The sequence below is a fragment of the Orbicella franksi genome, chromosome 7 (assembly GCF_964199315.1).
Source record: "Orbicella franksi chromosome 7, jaOrbFran1.1, whole genome shotgun sequence".
NCBI classification, from domain to species: Eukaryota; Metazoa; Cnidaria; class Anthozoa; order Scleractinia; family Merulinidae; genus Orbicella; species Orbicella franksi.
In genome coordinates, this window is record NC_138151.1 from 19,066,288 (window position 1) to 19,086,314 (window position 20,027).

The 20,027-nt window shown below is 38.5% G+C and overlaps 2 protein-coding genes across 3 annotated transcripts in view; both read left to right on the forward strand.

The window, feature by feature from the left end:
* Positions 1–208: 208 nt before the first annotated feature.
* LOC145492477 (uncharacterized) lies at positions 209–16,500 on the forward strand. The gene is made up of 3 exons (XM_081471932.1): positions 209–1,049; positions 1,258–7,646; positions 16,491–16,500. Exon 2 carries the CDS (start codon positions 4,334–4,336, stop codon positions 4,898–4,900), a length of 567 nt encoding a protein of 188 aa, XP_081328058.1. The 5' UTR covers positions 209–1,049; positions 1,258–4,333; the 3' UTR covers positions 4,901–7,646; positions 16,491–16,500.
* LOC145492356 (uncharacterized) overlaps positions 15,772–20,027 on the forward strand; it is a 39,448-nt gene continuing 35,192 nt past the window's right edge. The window contains exons 1-2 of one of the 2 annotated variants that reach the window (XM_081471796.1): positions 15,777–16,001; positions 16,121–16,337. In XM_081471796.1, the coding sequence (XP_081327922.1) occupies positions 16,125–16,337 (213 nt within the window). In that variant the 5' untranslated portion in view covers positions 15,777–16,001; positions 16,121–16,124. Of the gene's footprint in view, positions 16,338–20,027 lie in introns of both variants that reach the window. The other variant, XM_081471797.1, reaches the window with a different exon arrangement.

Below are 20,027 nucleotides of genomic sequence, written 5' to 3' on the forward strand. Positions count from 1 at the left end.
TCCAGGAGTCAATGAGTTAAAGATACATCGGCATCTCTTTTTGATGGTACTAGAGTATTCCTTGTTCCCTCAAATTAATAACGATAATAATAATAATGATAATGATAATGATAATGATATTGATAATAATAATAATAATAATAATAATAATGAAAATTATTTCTATAGCGCTCTATACAAAAGTTCTAAAGCACTTTACAATAAAAAGGAAAGCATAAAATACAGAAAACTAATTATTACCTATGATATAAAGTTTCCTTAGTTTCTCTTGAAGTTACAGTCGTAAATGATTGCGTTCCCTTGTTCCGCAAAACCCTCGGGAGGCCCTGTGAGGGTGTGGATTGAATACTGTCATCAATAAGCTTGCTGTATCGTTAACATTCACTTTCACTATTTCGCAATTAGGATCGCTTTTGTCAAGAGAGAATGACCTATTTTGTTTCTACTTTCTATTTCCTGGCAATTTGTTTTTTTACATGTAACATTTTGTGCGTAATTTCTACAATCTTAGGTACACTCATTAGGTGTCGTTTTTGCTCATGTATGTTATGTAACATCTATGAGCTTAGGAGGCAGTCGGAGGCGCTCACTCACTCACCTCATTAAACCTGGATTAAACAATTTTCTCCTACCGCCCCTGCTAAGTATTGTTTTTGTCCAAGAGTGTTCAGTTGTCTTCAGGAGGGTTCTTAGACGAGCGGGGACTAGATCATAGAAAGGCGTACATTTTTGCCCGATAAACGAGAGCCTGGGTACGAGTTTGTCGAACACCTCGAAGACCGAAGTCGGCCATTTTGGTTTCGTGTGATTTTCTTTCGTAAATATGTTGTTTTTTGCCTATCGGCTTTTGCTCACACCTGGATGAAAGCTGGTGGAGGTATTTATGATTGTGGTCATGTATCGTTCACAACAGCACGATCGGCGAGGTCAAAGAATTGATACAAGACACCCGGGAAGACAGAGCTAGAAAGTCAGATCCTGATTAGCTTTTTTTCTTGGCAAGAGAATTTGATAGTTTCCACTCACTTTCTCTCGTTGTGTAGTCTAAGGTGAGCTTAGATTCTTGTTACGTTTTGGTTTCATTGTTGCCTTACTGTTTTATTTTGTTCGCACACATTGAAATTTTGCCCGTGTTAGTATCGCAAGCTCGAGATTTGTAAGCGTGTTTTTAAATACTTAGAGGAAAAAAAAATTCGAATTGCCTTATCTTTTAGTTTTGTTGTCGTTCACACTACATTTCTTTTGTGTTCCATGCAGTTCGACCAGAGTGAAAATTTCTTCAGGGATGATATGCAAGGCAACCCTACATGTACGATTGAGTAAATATATACTGCGATATTTTAGTGATGGATGAACAAATTGAGTCCAAGAGACTGTGTAGATCTACTTTTTTTTTGCGAGAAAGATATGCTGTCCAATTGTGTCAAAAAGCCGGACGCATGGTGGCTGGTGATGTAGATTTTTTATTTTTTTCTTGCTCCTAGAAATGAGAGATTTAAGCAAATTGACACCAAAACTTGAATGACAGTATGGAGAAGAGAATGCTTGATACTTGTCAATATAAGTATGTTCTGTAATCGTTGCAAAATCTATTACTAGTGAGACAAGCACAAAAAATTACCAAGACATATAGGAATAAAATACTGTGATTTTTGTTTCCAAGGAAGAAAATTATTGTTATTTTACTTGCATGCACTACAATATGTACTACCCTTATTATTGTATTGCACCAAGCTGGGGGACTCCTTCCTACAGTTGACTAAAGGTGCACTTTTTTTCAGGCTGGAGGTATTATAAGACTTAACAGGACAGGGATTTCAAACATTAATTTATTATTAATCCCAGAAATAAGATCTAGTGGGCCACATTAGGATTGTAAAAGGGGTTTCAGGCTAGAAGCTACATGTATATGAAAGGAAAGCCTCTCTTGTTAAAAACACTGTAAAATGGATAGGTCTTTGACCCTGGGCCAGAGCCTCTTTGTATAAAACTTTGTTACTTCCCTTCCTCCTCTCCATGGACATAGTTTTATAGAAAAAAAACCTTATAAATTGTAAATGAAAACATTCCCTTCACTTCAGGTTCATGATTGAAACAAAACTGTCTGAAATCATTCTTAAAAATTGAAGGAAATACTTATTTTTTCTATAGATTTCCTGTTTACCCGCGAGCTACAATCAAATTGTTTATGTTTGACTTAACTTAAAGTAAACAAGATTTTGCCAATATCCATGTTTCATTTAAGTGAAATTGGGCAAAATACTCTTGGCAGTCCTGGCATTCTCCAGTTCATTGTCTAAAATAAATTTCAAACTCATGTATTGTAATTTTTGCGTGATTGTAATCATTGTTATACAGCTGTTTCATAATGTTAACTGAACAAGGACCATAACCAATTTACCTTGACCCAAAATGCACTTCTGACTCATATACATAATTATATTGTCAATTTTGGACTGACTGGTAAATATGGTGAACTCTTATTTGGTGATTTCATTTTGAAACAGACTGTTGTTATTCTTTGACACTACATCATGTACAAGTTAATATGATAACAATGTTCCAATTCCAATGAAAATTAATTATTATTCATTTTAGAATTTATAAGCTGTGTGTGTAAACAGTGTGTTATTTGATTTTTGTATTTCTTTTCTATTTCGAGCAGTCTGGCCTCGAGCCCTGGCTGGGAACATTTTATTGTGTTCTTGAGCAAGACACTTAACTTTCACAGTGCCTCTTTCCACTCTGGTGTATAAATAAGTACTGGCAAATGTAATATTGCAGGGTAACCCTGCAATGGACTAGCATCCCATCCAGGGGTAGTAGAAATACTCCTAGTCGCTTCATGCTACAGAAACTTGGATAAGTGCCGACCTGATGGGACACGTGGCTCATATGCAGACTCTACTTTCACTTCAGAGTTGCTGTTTGCCTCTTTTTTAGAACGAATGCTCATGCAAAGCATTTCACATGAAAATGACTTGATTTTCAAGAGAATAAACGTACAGATGACATGCATTTTCATACGAATAGTTTTGCACAAAGACTTGTTTTGCCACAGAGGCAGAAGTCAACTGTTCATCCATGAGCTGGCTCAGGGAGCCTTTGATTTAAACTGTAACCAGAAAAAAATAGTGAAACCACACGTTGAACAATCACATGCTCACAATTGATCATTTTTGAGTGTCTGATGGTTAATTATTGTAATCGGAAGCTCCGCTTTTAGGCTTGGCTAAATCTATGTATTACATGTAAAGTTCACGACTAATAATAAAGTTCACGGTTCACAGGTATCCCAAGGAGCTCGGGATAACTGTGTTTAAACCCGATTTCTGCCAACCAGTCTTAAATTTGACCGGTTTGACTATTGCATCAGTGCTTTCTCGTTGGCTCTCAGCGTAGTCTTTATGTTTTTTCCGTGGTTATTTTGGAATACAAGCGTGATAAAAGTCCCTCACTCCACGTTAAAAGACTCGTAATGTTAGAAAATAAAACTCCAAACAATAACACTATGCCAAGTGCGCATATCATGATTTCTCCAAACTCCGTCACACAGCTTGGCGTTCCACGGTTCGCATACGTTTCAAAATACTGAGGTTTGACGTCCTACATCATTACTGGTTTTTGTTTCGTTTCGTATCTTCCGGTTTGTTTGTGTTGCAGGTTTTCACTCTTTAGTTACCGTTTAATCGTGTCTTTTTGGTTTGCTCTGCAATTTCGTTAGAAATCTTGTGGGCTTTGTTCTGTTTGTTTGCTTTCCTGTCTGAGGTTTTGTTACTTATCGTGTTTGTTTTGTTTGCTTTTCTAGTTTCTTGGTACTTTACTAATTTTACATTATACTATAATTAGTTTGACTGCACTAGACAAAATGCCCTGGTTACTGCGTCAGGAACATGAGTGGTGATTGATTTAGCTAACACGGTTTATCGTCTTGTTATGGATCACGTCTCTTTGTGATTTTTGGCTAGAAACAACTGAAGCACCTGTTCTAGGAAAGCAACGCTATTACAAGCGAGCTTTTTACGTTTGAATAATTCATTTCATCAGGCGTCAGTTCTACCCAGGAATTAGTTCAACATTTAGTAAACATTCGACTATAATTTTCCAGGCGTTTTAAAAAATGTTTTAAGGGAAACGTGAGTACAAACATTAATGAATACGACATTAGCATTAGGTTAATTATCAGACTGCTTTCAAGTCGGTCCAACTGGGGTGGAGTTACTTTAATAAAAAATCGAACTCTTACTTATCTTCCATCGCCCGGGGATTAATAGCCAAACGTTTATGATGATTTGCAAATTTTGATTTTCTTTAGTTGATATCTTGCTCATTCATGGTGTTAATATTTAAAATTGTTGCAATTCGCAATAACTCCCGAGTCATTGTAGTAAGATCATGTTTTGTTCAAGCACATCGGACAGCAAACTACGTTTATTTTATCGTAAAACTGAAAACTTCCGCTCCTGTAGAGCCTTTAAATCACATTACTGAAAATGTAACCTATGGGGAGTTGAACATGAAGACAGCTTATCACAATATCGCGTTGTGTTTTCTAAGCGGGTCCATTTTCCTTATGCAGTCTGACCGAGCACTAAGTGAGACAGGTGAATCTCAAAGCAGCGCTAGTGCGGCAGGATTTGGTATGGCTAAACTCAGCGGAGGAGGAATGATTGCCATGATTGTCCTTGGTATATTTGGTGTGGCTTTGTTGGCAGTAATATGTTGTGCCTCGTGGTCAATGATCATGACATGTTTTGAACTTCGTGACCGCGATAAAACGAGTGAGTCACTGGAAGAACCTCAGAAAAGTGTTGAAGGAAAAACGCTTTTTACATCAAGTGTATTTCGTCATCCTCTAGCAAGTGACGGACCGGTGGACTCCACTGAATCAGTAGTGTAGCGGGTAAACAGAATATGTCAAAAGAAGACTGGCCAATCTAATTTTTAGTGATAAAAATAAGTTTAATATGAGATTCATGTAACCCACAACTTGGCATATTCATCTTACTGACCTTACTGTATAGCTGAAGGGCACACCACCGCTGGCATATAGAGTACTTCGGATATCGAGGGACTATTAACCAAAATTGCTCTGATCGCAGAGATCATTATCGCTCATGAGGTTATATACAATAGACTATATATTCTCAATCTTGTGTATATTATGGTTTACGGCAACATAAAACGCTCTGCTTGAGATTCTGAGAGAAGGAATTGCCTCTGTTTGAGACTGCCAACTTTTAAGTTATTAACGTGAAGTACCTCTCCAAAGTGTATATGATCTGCCGAATCGCGGCAATTATAAACAGAGGTGTATGAGAAACTTGTACTCGACACCACTGCAAAGCAAGTAGTCATCTGAGCCGCCTTATTACGGTCTTATTATTTCGACTGTTGAGAATTTGACCCTAAGGCGTTGCATATGCAGTTCAAATGTGAACGAGAAAATCAAACGCTTGGAGCATTGCCTCCCACCAAAGGAGAAAAGAGAAGGCATATTCACCTCGTCACAAGAAAAGCTTGTGCTGTCTGTGCTTGCTGTTAAGTAAGATACTTTGTATCAGTTTTGCCTAATTTTACTGAAGTAGGACATGGATATTGACAAAATCTTGATAGTGAGGAATGATCATCGCAGTAAATTTTCCAATTTAAGCAATTGGAAAGAAGAAGCCTGAAAAAATCAGGACTTCAACGGGATTCGAACCCGTGACCTCCGCGATACCGGTGCCATGCTCTACCAACTGAGCTATGAAGCCCGTTGAGCAGCAATTCCACTCCAGGAACAAGTATTGGCGTTCGTGTGGTTTATTTCAGATCAAACTTGGAAGTTTTCTGACCCTGATCAGCCGCCATTTTTGTTGAAACACGAGGGAGGCCTGGCCGCTTAACCATTTGAATACCAAACTTTTGCCAAAAAATACCGTTTTTAACCGTTTAGTCAAGTTTTTTAGCTGCCATGACGCTAAATAAGCCTAAGTTTTGCTAAGAAAGCTTTTTTTTACTAACAGGAGAGATTTTTCGAGGATTAGGTACAAAAGTGAGCAAAATTTCAATTCCGGGCATGCGCATAAGCCAAAATTTGGACTTATCAATCATAGGCGTAGTGGACCATTTTACCACCGTTTTTGCACCAAAACTGATAACGTTTTTCGATTTGCGACGTCGGAATGTCGTCGATATCTAAACCTGACCATTGTGCGGAAAGGCCTAACGTAGTACTACTATCTGCTTATCAAGAATATCTGATGACATTTAAATTGATGACGTCGCAAGTAGTACAAAGCGCATGACCATTAATAGGCCCTTTGCACGATCCGGTCACATGGTACAAAATTACACATGCTGGTGAGCAAGTTGCGCAGTGGGACTTCCAAAACAAAGGCAGGTCCAGGTTGACTGGTACGAGTTGCATTGTTTTGGAAGTTCCACTGCGCAACTTGCTCACCAGCATGTGTGATTTTGTACCATGTGACCGGATCGTGCAAAGGGCCTATTACGCATATATGCGTAGTTGGTATTCAAAGGGTTAAAAGACCGAGAAAGGCATGGAACTGGTGATAAAGACGAGAAATCTGTAAATGGAACACAAATTTTCCATTGGGAAGTTTCCACCGTGAAAACGGGACTACCTTTTCAGGAATTCCGTTTATTCGGGAAAATTTCCAGTGGAACGAACTAAAAAGTCGTGTCCATTTACATCCCAACCGGAATTTCCGGAATTTTTTGGTAAATGGAAAACGCTCAGGGTAAACTGTACAAATTGCTACTGCACTTTCCTGGGCTGATTACCTCCTCGAAACCAGGATCCAATCAGAGAGTTCTATTACCTCCAATCGAGTGTTTACTCCTCGTTTTTGTGACTACTGCGCTTGCGCAGCAGTCACTATTGCCATCGTCTGAGTTTTCCGAAAGTAAGTAAGTAACAATTAGATATACTTCGGAGCCAATCAGTACAACAAATATCCATCTCACGGTCTCTCGCAAACACTTCGTATCAATGATGATTTACCGATAGTCATCGATGGCAGCCTCATTCGATCTCAGCTTTTGGAGGGTGTCTGGAAAACCCGAATAGCGAATAGCAAATAGTCGCGAATAGCGAATAGTCGCGACTAGTCCCGAATAGTGCGAATAGTCTAGAATTGTGCGGAAGGTGGCGAACAGTCGCGAAAAGTGGCGAATAGTGTTGAATAGTCGCCGATAGTCACCGCTTTAGATCTAATATCCTGCGTCAAGTAATTATCCAAATAAGCAACAGAATTTCAGTGAATTTATTACCTTGTCTTCTCCGGACTCAAGCTAGGGCTGTCCATCGCCGACTTTAAGAAAACAGAAAACACGAGGATAACCTAACAAAGACGTATTTACGCTTTTGCAGCGGTTAAAACAGAAGAAATTACGTTTAGAAACACCTTTTGTCCTGATAAGCGTCTGTGCTTTTTAGCGGGAAAATCCCATCCTACGTTGCTGCGAGGTTGACTGCCAGATACTAGGTACCCTATTTGCTACGATTTTCCGCTATTCGCCACTATTCGAGACTGTTCACCACTATTCGTACTATTCGAGACTATTCGCACTATTCGTACTATTCGCTGTTCGCTATTCGGGACTATTCTCTATTTGCTATTCGGGTTTTCCAGACACCCGTAAATAAACAACCCTTGCCGATACTTCATGATTTTGGAAGTAGCTTTAGCCTCGTATGAGAAAATCTGGGCCTCTCTGGAGGAATATTGGACCCCGATGTGGGATAATTGAGCCTCTTCCGTGCAGATATTGAGCTCCGATGTTTCATAATTGAGCCTCTCGAGCGACCATGTTGGGATAATCTTGTAGTGATCGATAAACTATTTAAACAATAGTGTTTCTGTCGAGGAACTATTGGCTGATAGTTGCTCCCGCGGAAATTTAATGCTCTTGAAACAAATATTTGCCTGAGAAGTGAAGCTTCGAGGGTAAATATGCTAGTTTTAAGAACATCAAATTTCCCAGGAGCAACTATCAGACCGATAGTTCAGAGACATAAACACTCTATTGTCTTTATTGTTCATCACTAAATTATCTTCCGCGGGCCAGTTAAAAAATTATATTGAATTATTTTCAACTTTTTTAGATGAAAGCCGTGAAAGCCAACTGTAAAATTTTAAAAAGAAAACAGACAAAAACCCACTTAACACAATTTCAATTGTTTGTTTTCTATAAGCTCGCTTGTTTACAGAAAAATGTTCACGGACAAGTACTATCAATCCGGGTATTTTCCTTGGACGGGCACTGAGGGCTGATAGTGTCTCGCGGATGAACACTATCACGTCACGTGATCAATCTAAACCAATAAGAATCGAAGAAAATTTAGTGGTGAACTATAGCGAATGATATGAAAGCTTTGTTGTACTTGATAGATTTAATTGATCGTAGTTCAAGATGAGTCATCAACCACTGTGAACAGACTAACTGCCAGAACGCTTTTTAAACAATGAAAAATCAATCGACTTTCGAATTCTAGAGACAGGGAACCATCCAGAATTCCTGGTGGCGAATGTTTTTTCCCCTATGTATGGTGATCCTACGTTTCATTGGAATATTAGAACCCCCGGGAGGTACTCCCAGAAAAGTTGGGTGGGGGTGTGCGGCCCACTTCCCAAAACCCTTACCCTATTTATGACCAAAATCTGTGATATTTCCTGCCCTACTTAAGACCTGACCAAACATTCGATACCCTATTAAATCAAAACCCTGTTCCAGACCTGCGTTATAATACGTTCCCTTGTTCAGACCAATGTTAAATTACCGTTAACATAATTTGTGAAGGGCTTTTGTTAATTTTCTTTTTGATAATGATGAAAAAGTGGCTTCTTCTTAAAAACATACCCATATCAAGGCTACAGTGCAAAAACCATACCCTATTTATGACCAAAATGGCCAAAATAGACTAAAATCAATACCTATCTATGACCAAAATGGCTGAAAAACCATACCTTTTGGGGCCGCACATACCTATATAGCTCATATAAGGGAATACCCCCGCCCAGTATTAGAGCTCTAGAACATCCCACGACGTTTATTGAAAGCAAAATGAGATTTCCAGAATAAATTTATCACAACAAGGTACATGTACATGGTGTTATAATCTCATTATTCAAGCTCTCGCAGACAGAATCCAATCCACTTATTGCAGAAATCAATATTATTTAGGTCACATAGATAAATTACTCTATGTATCAACACGACCATTCAACTTTGTACCAATGTCAGCTGTCAGTAACACGGTTTTGGTGATGTCTGAAACCAGCTCTTCTCTATCAAAAAGAGAATGACTGGAGGAAAAAGTTACACATAACAAAGCAACAAGGAAAAGAATTATACAAACATTTAACCTACCTGCTTTAAGGAAAAAAAATAGTTAAAAAGTCATATTATTTATATACAGTAATACCTAGTTACATGTATATCTAGCTACATATGTGTATGTAGTAAGTTTTGTTATATTATTTTTGGGGATAATGTGAACTAAAGGCAGATGTGGTCATGTGTTGATCAATTCCCTTGATTGATACTTGATCAACCCTTCATCGACCCTTGATTGACACTCGATCAACATCTCAGTTGACAGTTGGTCGAGAGTCAACTAGTTTTGGATTGATGCATATGAGTCGGTCGACACTCGGCGGACTTTCGACCGACTGTTGATCAAGTGTCAATAGAGTGTCGAACGAATATCAGTTGGGATGTCGAATGAGTGTCGATCAAGATTTTGATTGAGTGTCAATTACAGGTTGATTGAGAGTCAGGGGCACCCAACGGATCGTTTCGGTAAATTATCTATTCGGAAGGCCTTTAATCCCCTCTGATTTTCTGAAGAGAATTGTCGCCTCGAACGTTCGTGATATGAGAAATTCAATGTCTGTTGTTTTCGGATTGTTAAAAATTATCGTTTTGGGTACCGAAAAAAGGTCAACTATCATTTTCGGAAAGGTGATAAGACCTAAGGTTTTCGGGGAATGGACAAAAAAGCCCTAAAAAATTCGAGAATACTCAAGCTCCCCTAGAATAACCGAACAGATAAAATGTTTTTGGCGCAACCTAAATTAACCTACAGAGCTTTCAAAGTACTCCAGATAGCCTAAGACAGCGTTAAAATGTATTTGAGAGGAAACGGTCGTTGGGTGCCCCTGGAGGGTATCGATGGACACTCAACCACAGATGCATTTAGTACACATGATCTATTTTTTGTCTGTTTACTCTGTTAATAGTCTCTGGAGAAAGCCAAAAACCAATTTGAATTGTTATTACAATGTATTCAATATGTTTTGCTCTCTTTACTACTAGATATACAAAATAAGGATATGACAACTTCTTTTAAAAAGATCTGACCAACCTGTTTTGTAATTAGTTATTGCAGGGGCAGATCCAGGATTTTTCAATAATGCATGCCCTTGAAATGTTGCAATTTGAGAATTGAGAGAAGTAATCAAAACGGTTGACTACAGCAAAACAACTATTGAGGGCTTTAGTGAGGATGAATGGTGGGGCATAAAGACGAGGCACGATGTTTCACAGTAGAGTGCTGCTTTGTACCTCAAGGTTACTCACTGGTGTAACTGTTATCACTATTTTAGCTGATCACAATTAGGTACCTGTCCAGAGTATTCGTGTATATGTGTTGTTTACCATGAATCTTGTTTCATCAGTTTATTAAAATATTAAAAAAATGTTTTTGATTGTCTCATCAGGTTTGTTTACTGATTACTTTTCGTACACCATATATCATACACTGCTGATAGTTTTACTCTTGATTCTGTTACCTGTTACACTGGCGACACCCACATGTACTAATAGGCCATTTTTGATGTATTAAAATTCCAACTTGGAGGCTTGAGGAAATACAAGAAAAGAAAGCACATTAAGGTTGAGAAATAAATAATTAATTTCTTTAATTTGTTTTATTCCCCGAAGCCTCGTGGCCATGTTAGAATTTTAAGACAGTGAAAATGGCCTATAAGAGAACCATTTTTTTCTTCTTTTGTACAAATTCAAACATTCTTTAACAATAGCTTATTAGCATTCAAGAGTGCCTCTAATCACCAACATTCATAATCTAACCATTTGCACACATTCTTCTCCACATAACTGCATATATAGGACAATTCTACTTTTTGCGTTTCCACCTTTCGAGCAGTAGTCATATGCGCCTATATGGCGCCTATTTTTTTTAACATGATCGCGAAGCTAACGTGTTTGAATTACGAAAGTAACAAATTTTCTACCAGAAATAGTCATGCTATTTTTATTGGAAAATCACTAGTCATATTAAACTAAGGGTGCGTTTCTTTAAGAAAATCCAAGATTGGATTCTTAAATCCAAAAGAATCCGGAAACGGATTTTGTGTTTCTTTACTAAACAGATCAATCCAGGATCTCTGGGATCATAGTGCGTCAAAGGAACCTTTGTCAAAAGGGTTTCCTAAAACAGATTGTCACACATTTTCGAGTTCCATGTCGTTTACGCGGCTCTGTATTTACGACAACTGAAGCTTAAATCTGTCGTTTGTTGCTTTATTTCATGGAAAGAAGTAATGCTAAAATCAGAGGAATTGAAAATCAGTCAGCGAGAATATGTTCCGGGTAGTTCGCGTATTGCTTCAAAGTTTAGACTACGCTCTCAAGCTAGCCTGCCACAGGCTACTCCCATGCTAAAAATAAAATGCAAACAGAATGTAAACAGAATGCAAGCGTTACACTTCCGGTAGCATTAATCATTTTAAAAAAATAAAATAAAATACATACATACATACATACATACATACATACATACATACATACATAAATAAACAAATAAATAAATAAATAAATAATAATAATAATAATAATAATAATAATAATAAAGATATTTCAACAGGGAGCCCACTTCACAGCAACGTGGTCAGTTCCAGTGGGGCCCTGGATGAGATTAATATTACAAGTAAGTAAAACATATGTAGTATTGTTTTGCAAAATAACAACGTAAAATGACCACGTTCGGCGTCGTCTACTGGATTTGGACGACGACGGCTAATTTGTCGTATTTCCATTTGGAATTGAACGCTGTCATTACATATTTAACCTGAGCACGTTTTTAGAGCCGTTGGCGTACTGAACAGATCTAGACAATCGCGAATTTCGCTGGTAAAATATAAATTCATTTTTTTCTTGACGTCGTTCTCGGCGTCGTCGTCGTCGTTGCTTGAGCTCCCTGTTGTCTCTCTGCGGACGAACACTATCGCGTCACGTGATCGATTTAAACCAATAGCAATCGGAGAAAATTTAGTGGTGAATTATAACGCGTGATGGTTGACGATCGCGCATAGAAATCGAGAGCGAATAATCTAATTGTTTTAGTATATAAATTTATTAGTCGTTCAAAACTTTATCTAAACCTCTTCACAGACACTTTGAAAACGCCAAGAAGCGGCCGTCATTTTGTTAACAAGGGTAAACTTCTACGCTACTCACTATCTATCATGATTACTATAAATCTACTAGTGTATTATCACGAATGGCATTCTCCGATTGGTTACACTACTCACTATCTATTCTGTGATAGATAGTGAGTCGCGTAGCAGTGTTTGTGAGGAGGATTTAGATAAAGTTTTGAACGACTAATAGATTTATACCAAAACAATTAGATCATTCGCTCTCTATTTCTATGCGTGATAGTTTACTACTAAATTTTCTCCGATTCTTACTAGTTTAAATTGATCACGTGATGCGATAGTGTTCACCTGCGAAGAGACACTATCAGCCCATAGTGCCTGTCCGAGGAAAATACCTGGATGGATAGTACTCGTCCGTGAAAAATTTTCTGTAAACAAGCGAGCTTACAAAAAAATAAACAAATGAAATTGTATTAACTGGGTTTTGTTTATTTTCATTTTTAAATTTTACATTTGGCTTTCACTCGCACGGCTTTCATATAAATGATTTTTGACCTGGCGCGCGGAAGAAAATTTAATGGTGAACAATAAAGACAATAGAGTGTTTATGTCTCGGATCTATCGGTCTGATAGTTACCCCTTGGAAATTTGATGTTCTTAAAACTAGCATATTTGTTTTAAGAACATCAAATTTCCGCGGGGCAACTATCAGCCGATAGTTCCTCGGCAGAAAGACTCTATTGTTTAGATAGAAATCTCAAGCTCATAATCTAATTGACAAAGCAACACATCAAATTTTTTTGGACCGCGGCGAATTTATGGTTTGCATTTTCTCGACCGATCTCGGGCAGACAAACAACTTCAAACTGCTCGTGAACCTAAATATCAAGCTGACGACAAACGAGAATTGCATTCGTTTAAAGTGTTTCTCAAAAGTTAATCAAGCTTATCCAAAGAGGCCAAAGAATTGAAAACCAACTGCACATGGTTGACGCTTTTGGTTGCTGAACTCTCTACTCTCTCTGTCCTTCACGTCCTCTTCGGCAAAAGAAAAGAACAATATGGAACCAGACATTTCTTAAAAGCGAGAGTGGAGAAGAAAGCGAACAAACACCCCTGGCTTTGAGCTGTTTGAGATGCTCTTATTCAACAGCAGGTTTGTGGGTTTCGTTTTCCTTTCCATTTCGTTTTAAATTGAAGAGTTGCGCGTCTAAGGTTGAACTTGAACACATGAATGGCTTTCTTTCTTTCGTTATTTGGTAGAATAAGCTTAAATGAACAGAAGACTGAGTCTCAAAGGAAATTGTCAGTAATGTAAGCTTATATTTGTGCACGATGCAGTCGCTCCTTCGAGTGGCTGTTTCTTCAATTTCAAGGGTTCAATTCACGATAGAGCGAGTCGAGCGATCAAGCAAAACTGAAACCAAGGAAATAATTCATCAGAGGCTACCAATATTTGATAAAACTTCCTTTATTAAAGTTCAGAAAAACTATTATCTTTAAAGTTTTTGTGCATCAGTCAATTCCAGCAGTGCGCATCCGCCCCCAGGCAACTGCGGGGCATTTGCTCACGTTGTCAGTCCCGGGGGTGGTGCATCCGCAATTTTATCGCGGCCCGGGGGCCGGACATTTGCCTACCCCGGGCGACCCCCGGCCATTCGGCACACGTGTTTTGGAAAGTGCCATGGATGAGTTCATCAGGAAAGACGAGGCGTTTGTCGAACAATGGCTTGTCCGTCAGGGACTAAAGAAACTTGCAGATGTTTTAAAGGTATGTTTTCTCAATTTTAGATATTTCTTCATTACTGTATTCTATGCTACACTATACTATACTATATTTTACTTCAGAACTATATTTTGTTTATCACAAAACAATCACTGACGTGAACACGACTATTTTGCATTTCACATTCAAAACTAGCCTAGCATTTTTTAAATTCATGAAAGTGGAGTTAAAATAATTAAGGTTTGCGAATTCAAATGATGCAATCTTCAGGACAGATCTTGCGAGCTTAAAATGCAAAGCATCATCATTTAAAATGTCTTGATTCTTCACAGAAAAAGTAGCCTGGGAATACAGGCGCCTATCATCGCTCGCGGCTGGGGGCACGTCTGCCGCAATCCCAGCTATCCCCTAGCAAACTGTTAAAAAACAAATATAAAGAAATAAATATAATCAGAATCAACTAACACGTACTGTTGTCCTTGAAGTCTTACCGTTGCATTAAAATACTGAACCGTTGACCGTTTTATTCACTGATTAATAAAAAAAACTGCAGGGCATTTGCCCTCTTTCTTCGGCCTCACCCCGGGGCATTTAGACAGCTTATGTGTTCCCACCCCGGGGAATTTGCCCATTTTTTTTAAAAAACTGCGAATGCTCGGGGGTTAGCCGGGGGGGGGGGGAAGGGCACTGCTGGAAATGACTGATGCATTGGAACAGAAGGATTTCGTGTGCAAGACTTATAACAGAAATTTGATAAAACTCTCATGTACAAGTTTTGCTCGCCGAAAGCATTTAAATGGCTTTCGACGCCAGAAAAGTTTTACAATGAAAGCTTGTGCTGAATTTTATTGTCGCCAAATCGCTAAAAATTCTCTCTAAAATTCCCGCTATGCATTACTAACCTCGAAAGACTGATACAGACCAGTCTGTTGCTTTTTTGGTCCGTCTCCGAGTGCCGAGTGCCTTTGTTCAACCAGCTGATTCAACTCCTTCTCGTTTAAACTAGCACATCTCTTAGGTGGAGGCCCGTCAAAAAAAACTTGAGCTCGAAATTTGGTAGCTCACATGAATAATCTTCCTCATATCCGGAAGAATGATTAAATCTTTCTATATTTTAGGAGAAAAAAATAGGAATTATGTTTTTAAAAGTGTCAACATCCATGAAAAAAATTGCCGAGAAAAAGTACAAATAAACAAACTGACGTGAGCGTTCAACCAACGGGCAAATGGATCGAGCGTATTAGCAACTAGTAATCAGATACATGGACTTCGGCTGCCATTTTGTTTTGAGCTTCTCATCACGTCACGTGATAAAAATCTCCAAGGGTTTGTTTTTGTTTTTGTTTTTTTTTTGGAGATTTGTACCACGTGACCCAGCCTTCACCAGGGGGTATTCTCCCACCTCGCTATTTTGAAATGTAGAGAAGACCCTGGGGACGAAGTTGCAGTTTCACTCAGGTTTGCTTACGGTTAGCTTGCATATGGTCCTGTCCAACAAATAAAAGCTAACCGCAAGCAAACAGTGCATTCGGCATTCGGCGTTCGGCGTGCTGCAAATTTTGCATGGAGAGGCCGCGATCTTTTGGTCAGCTCCCAGCTCCAGTAGTCCCAGTCTCTCAGGACCCGCTTAGAAAAGAGGTACCATAGCAATAAGTTCTGTTCCACATTGTTGTCTTGGCGGGGTCGTCTTGGCGAATGTGGTATCAAAGGCGAAGCATGTTGCTATCAAGTATTGGTGAAAACTGCATATAACCAACTAGCAGTATAAATCGTACATAAGATAAGTGCGTTCGACTTAAACAACCTTTATATGCAATGGCTAGTGAACCCATTTTGTGAATGTAAACTGGACGGTTATAAATCGTAGGTCTCGAAATCTTTGAATTCTTTGTGTTGAGTCACAACGTCTTGTTTTTGTGTGTTTCTTTTCGTCTTGGAGTCTAACATCTTTGAAGTCGCAGTCTGTCTTCATTTGCTATTAAGGAAAAATGCCTGCAGCTACCAAAAAGGCGGGTAAAAAAAAGAAGAGTGGCAAGAAGAGCGCCAAAAAGGGTCTGAAAGGACTGCAGAGTATTGCAGAAGTGCTTAAGTCAGTTAGGCACCAGTATGAACTGAAAAGCAGCGAGTTCAACAGTTATGTGCACCCAGATGTGAAGAAACTCATAAACCAGTATGCTGAAAACAACACACTTTTGACAAAGGTAAACATGGTCAGTCAAAGCCTTCTTCAGTAAGATATTCTGAAGGATGAACATATTAGACGTGTATCTTGGTACACTAATAGTTATGCAATTATTGCAGCATTCTCTTCAGGATTTTGAGCAGGCCAGGAGATATCCTGACATTCCAAAAAGTCCATTGACTTTAAGCCTTGCCCTTTTTTTTGGAGGCCTGGATGATGCTATCTACTGGATGAATCACTCACTATCCACTAGATAAGTGTTGCGAAACAAACCATGCTATCCACTGGATAGTGATTTATCCGATTTATTGGGTGGATTTCGAACAACCCAGGCCTTGATTATAATGCCATGTAGAGATTGTCTAGTCGGTGTAGGTGGGTGGGTCGTGGGTTGGTGGTTGTGCATTGTGCACTGTGTGCTGTACATTGTTGGGTTATGCATTGTGGGTCATGGGTCACGAGTCATACATCGTGGGCCTTGTGTGAAGATAATGCAAGATTTTATTATAGGTCCAAATGGTCCAGATGATGAAAAGGGCATTTGTTCCTGTTAGCTCAATAGAAATCAAGTAGTTAGGCTAATATTTTGTTTGAATGAAAAGAATCAGAAAAGTGTGACAAATATTTAGTCCATCAGTAAATTGCAAATAGACCTCATCATGGTTTTGGAAGCCATCTTTTTGAGGAAATTATCTCAGCACTGGTTCAAAGGGCTGTTTCCAAAGTTTATGTCAGTTTCAGCTTCATTCAATGTTTACACACACTTGACTGATTTTATTCTGTTCTGTTGTAACATCCTAAATGCTACAACTTAAATTACTGGACACTCTCTAGCACAGTTACACATCCTTCAAATTTGGTTGATGCAATCCTTAGTACTATAATTCTGCTATTCACAAAATATTTCAGAGTTCATTACTTTTAAAAAAATTATTTGCCACTGGATTTCTATACAAACACTGTACATATTTCTGATGTGTGTTGCCTATCTGTCAAGATGGCTTCCAAAACTGTGATGATGTCTATTCCACCTTTACGATTTCCCAATTCCACAATGTCACGCTTTTCCAATTTTTTTTTTTTACAATGAAAAAAAAAATCAGCCACCCCACTTGATGTATCATGCCGATTTTAGTAAATCTGTGAAGTTACAGAATCTGTTCCAAGCTTGCACAACTGATAGGAGGGATCCATCAGGACAGCGTATACAATTCTTATCAAAGATAAAGATAAGTAAAACTTTTAAAAGAAATCCATTAGCTGTTTCATAAACAGACTCTTTTGAATTTCGTAATTTGGCTCAGTCTGGATATTTATTCTTCAAAAGGAACTAATGCACTTTTTATCATCTGGACTATTTGGATCTATATTATAAAATCTAGTATTATCTTTGGGCGTGATGCATGACCACGAACCACGATGCACAATGCTTGACTCAGCCACCCACAACCCACCCACCTGCGCGATTTAGCCTCACCCACCGTGTAAGGTTGAAATATCTTTTCTGTAAGTAGTTTTAAAAAGTCTCTTAAAACACATCTGTTTCAGAGAGTGTTTCTTAGCTAATTTTTCTTTCTATTATTTTATAATATTATTAGTACATATCATAATCATTGTTGTTAATTTTAACAAGAACTTGTATGAGAGATGATTTAAGAGTGCCTGCCTGTAAAAATCAGACAAGTTCTTATTTTCGCGGCAAGGGTCGAAAATTTGATTTCGCTCATATTCCTATGGTAGATAGGCTAGGGCATGTCAAAAACTACTGGATAGTTTTTTTGGCAAAATATCCATTTATTTCAAAGAAATATGCAAATTAACAAATTCTGATAAAATCGTCATTTGATGCACCATTTTATTAAACAAGTTTGAGAGCCTCGCATGCAAAACCAGATCATTCTTCCGTCTTAAAAACAGTCAAATATTTTTCTGCAATGTTTAAATGTGTACTGGGTTGATTTTAGGGAATGTTGCGGTTTTTGTTGGCTGCAAAATAATTAAATTTTGAAAACATGTATTTTATTCACTTAAAAGTATTTCGTACAAATAATTGATTTTCACCATGTGTAAAACCTTCAGATGCATTAAGCTTCTGGTGGTTGAATAGCAGAAGGATGGTCTACAGATTCCTGTAAAAATTTCTTTGGACAAATGATTGTGAGCGATGTGAGAGCTTTTCAAAGTACATTAAAAATGCAGATATTTGACCATCCTCGTCAAATTTCAATTTACGGGTTGGACATATATTTTAGCACGTGCCACATGTCTTGAGCTATATTAAGTTGAAATAGACACAGAGCTAATAATTTCGAAATGTTCTAACTTTATTTGCTGTAAAAGGCAGGTCCAAAAGCTGATATGACGTGTTTCTGCCACCATTTGTCGCACATAAAGCAGAAGTTTGCTTTTGTTTACACAACGACCGATGTACATCGCCAACTGTCAACTTATTTAATGGTCGAATACCATGAATCTATGATCCTCTTTCGACACATATGATCACCACTGCATCTTAGTCAAAAATGGCTGAGTGATTTGTAGATAGTTGCTTGCTTTGCACTACACCAAAATATTACGTTTGATCATCGTTTGATCTACTGCTGCTTGAATCCTTGCTTGCAGTGGTTCGTTGTTTGTTTGTCACGCAATGCTGTCATCCCATTTTAGGGGGTAGGGGTAGGACAATTTCTATCCTAACATGTAAGGTTTCGTAAGGCTTGGAACCACAGGGAGCACACAATCTTGTTGAGTAGGAAGAGATTAAATTAAGCAATGAAAAGAATGAATAGGTGACCATTACCCGTGTTGTCATCTTTTACTAGACCACCGCTACCTACATGCCCTGCATAATACTGTAGCGCTAAATTTGTACCTAGGTCTTTTCGCGCTGTGTAATTATTTATGGTTCACATATAATACAGTGGGCTACCCTCGGGAAAATGGGAGGTGGCCGCTTAATAGAGGTTGGTGTACCTTGAATATTTTTTCACTATTGGGTTATAAATTTAGCTAAATTTCTTAGTAAACATGGAGTCAATTCAAGACAATCATGACAGACGTCATCCTCGAAGACCCAGGGGCAGTTAGTTGGGGGAGGGAAAAAGTCTAAACAGGTCTTCGCCCGAACTTTTTTCTCACCTGTTTAGACTTTTTCCCGCTCCCACTAACTGCCCCTGGGTCTCTGAGGATGACGTCTATAATGATTGTCTTGAATTGACTCCATGTTCACTAAGAAATTTATAACCCGATAGTGAAAAAATACTCAAGGTACACCAACCTTTATTAAGCGGCCACCTCCCATTCCTCCGAGGGTAGCCCACTGTATTATATGTAAACCAAAAATAATTGCACGGCGCGAAAAGAACTACAATCCCAGACAAAAGAGTTAGGACACGAAGCAAGTTCTCTCCCCCCACTTTCAGTGTTGATAATCAGGTGATTTTTCCCCTTATTGTTGGAAAAAAACGCGATACTCTCCAACATTGGTTAGGGAGGAAGGGGGGTACATGATACAGCTCAAGTGTCCCTACTACTTTTGGCCGGGATTGTAGGTACGAGTTTAGCGTTACAGTATTTAAGCAGGGTGTGTAGGTAGAGGTGGTCTAGTAAAAGATGACAACACGGGCAATGGTTAACTATTCATTCTTTTCATTGCATAATTTAATCTCTTCCTACTCAACATGATTGTGTGCTCCCGTGGTTCAAAGCC

Excerpts from the sequence above, each read along its gene's own strand:
- LOC145492477 (XM_081471932.1), top strand. The coding sequence starts at position 4,334 with ATGGTGTTAATATTTAAAATTGTTGCAATTCGCAATAACTCCCGAGTC.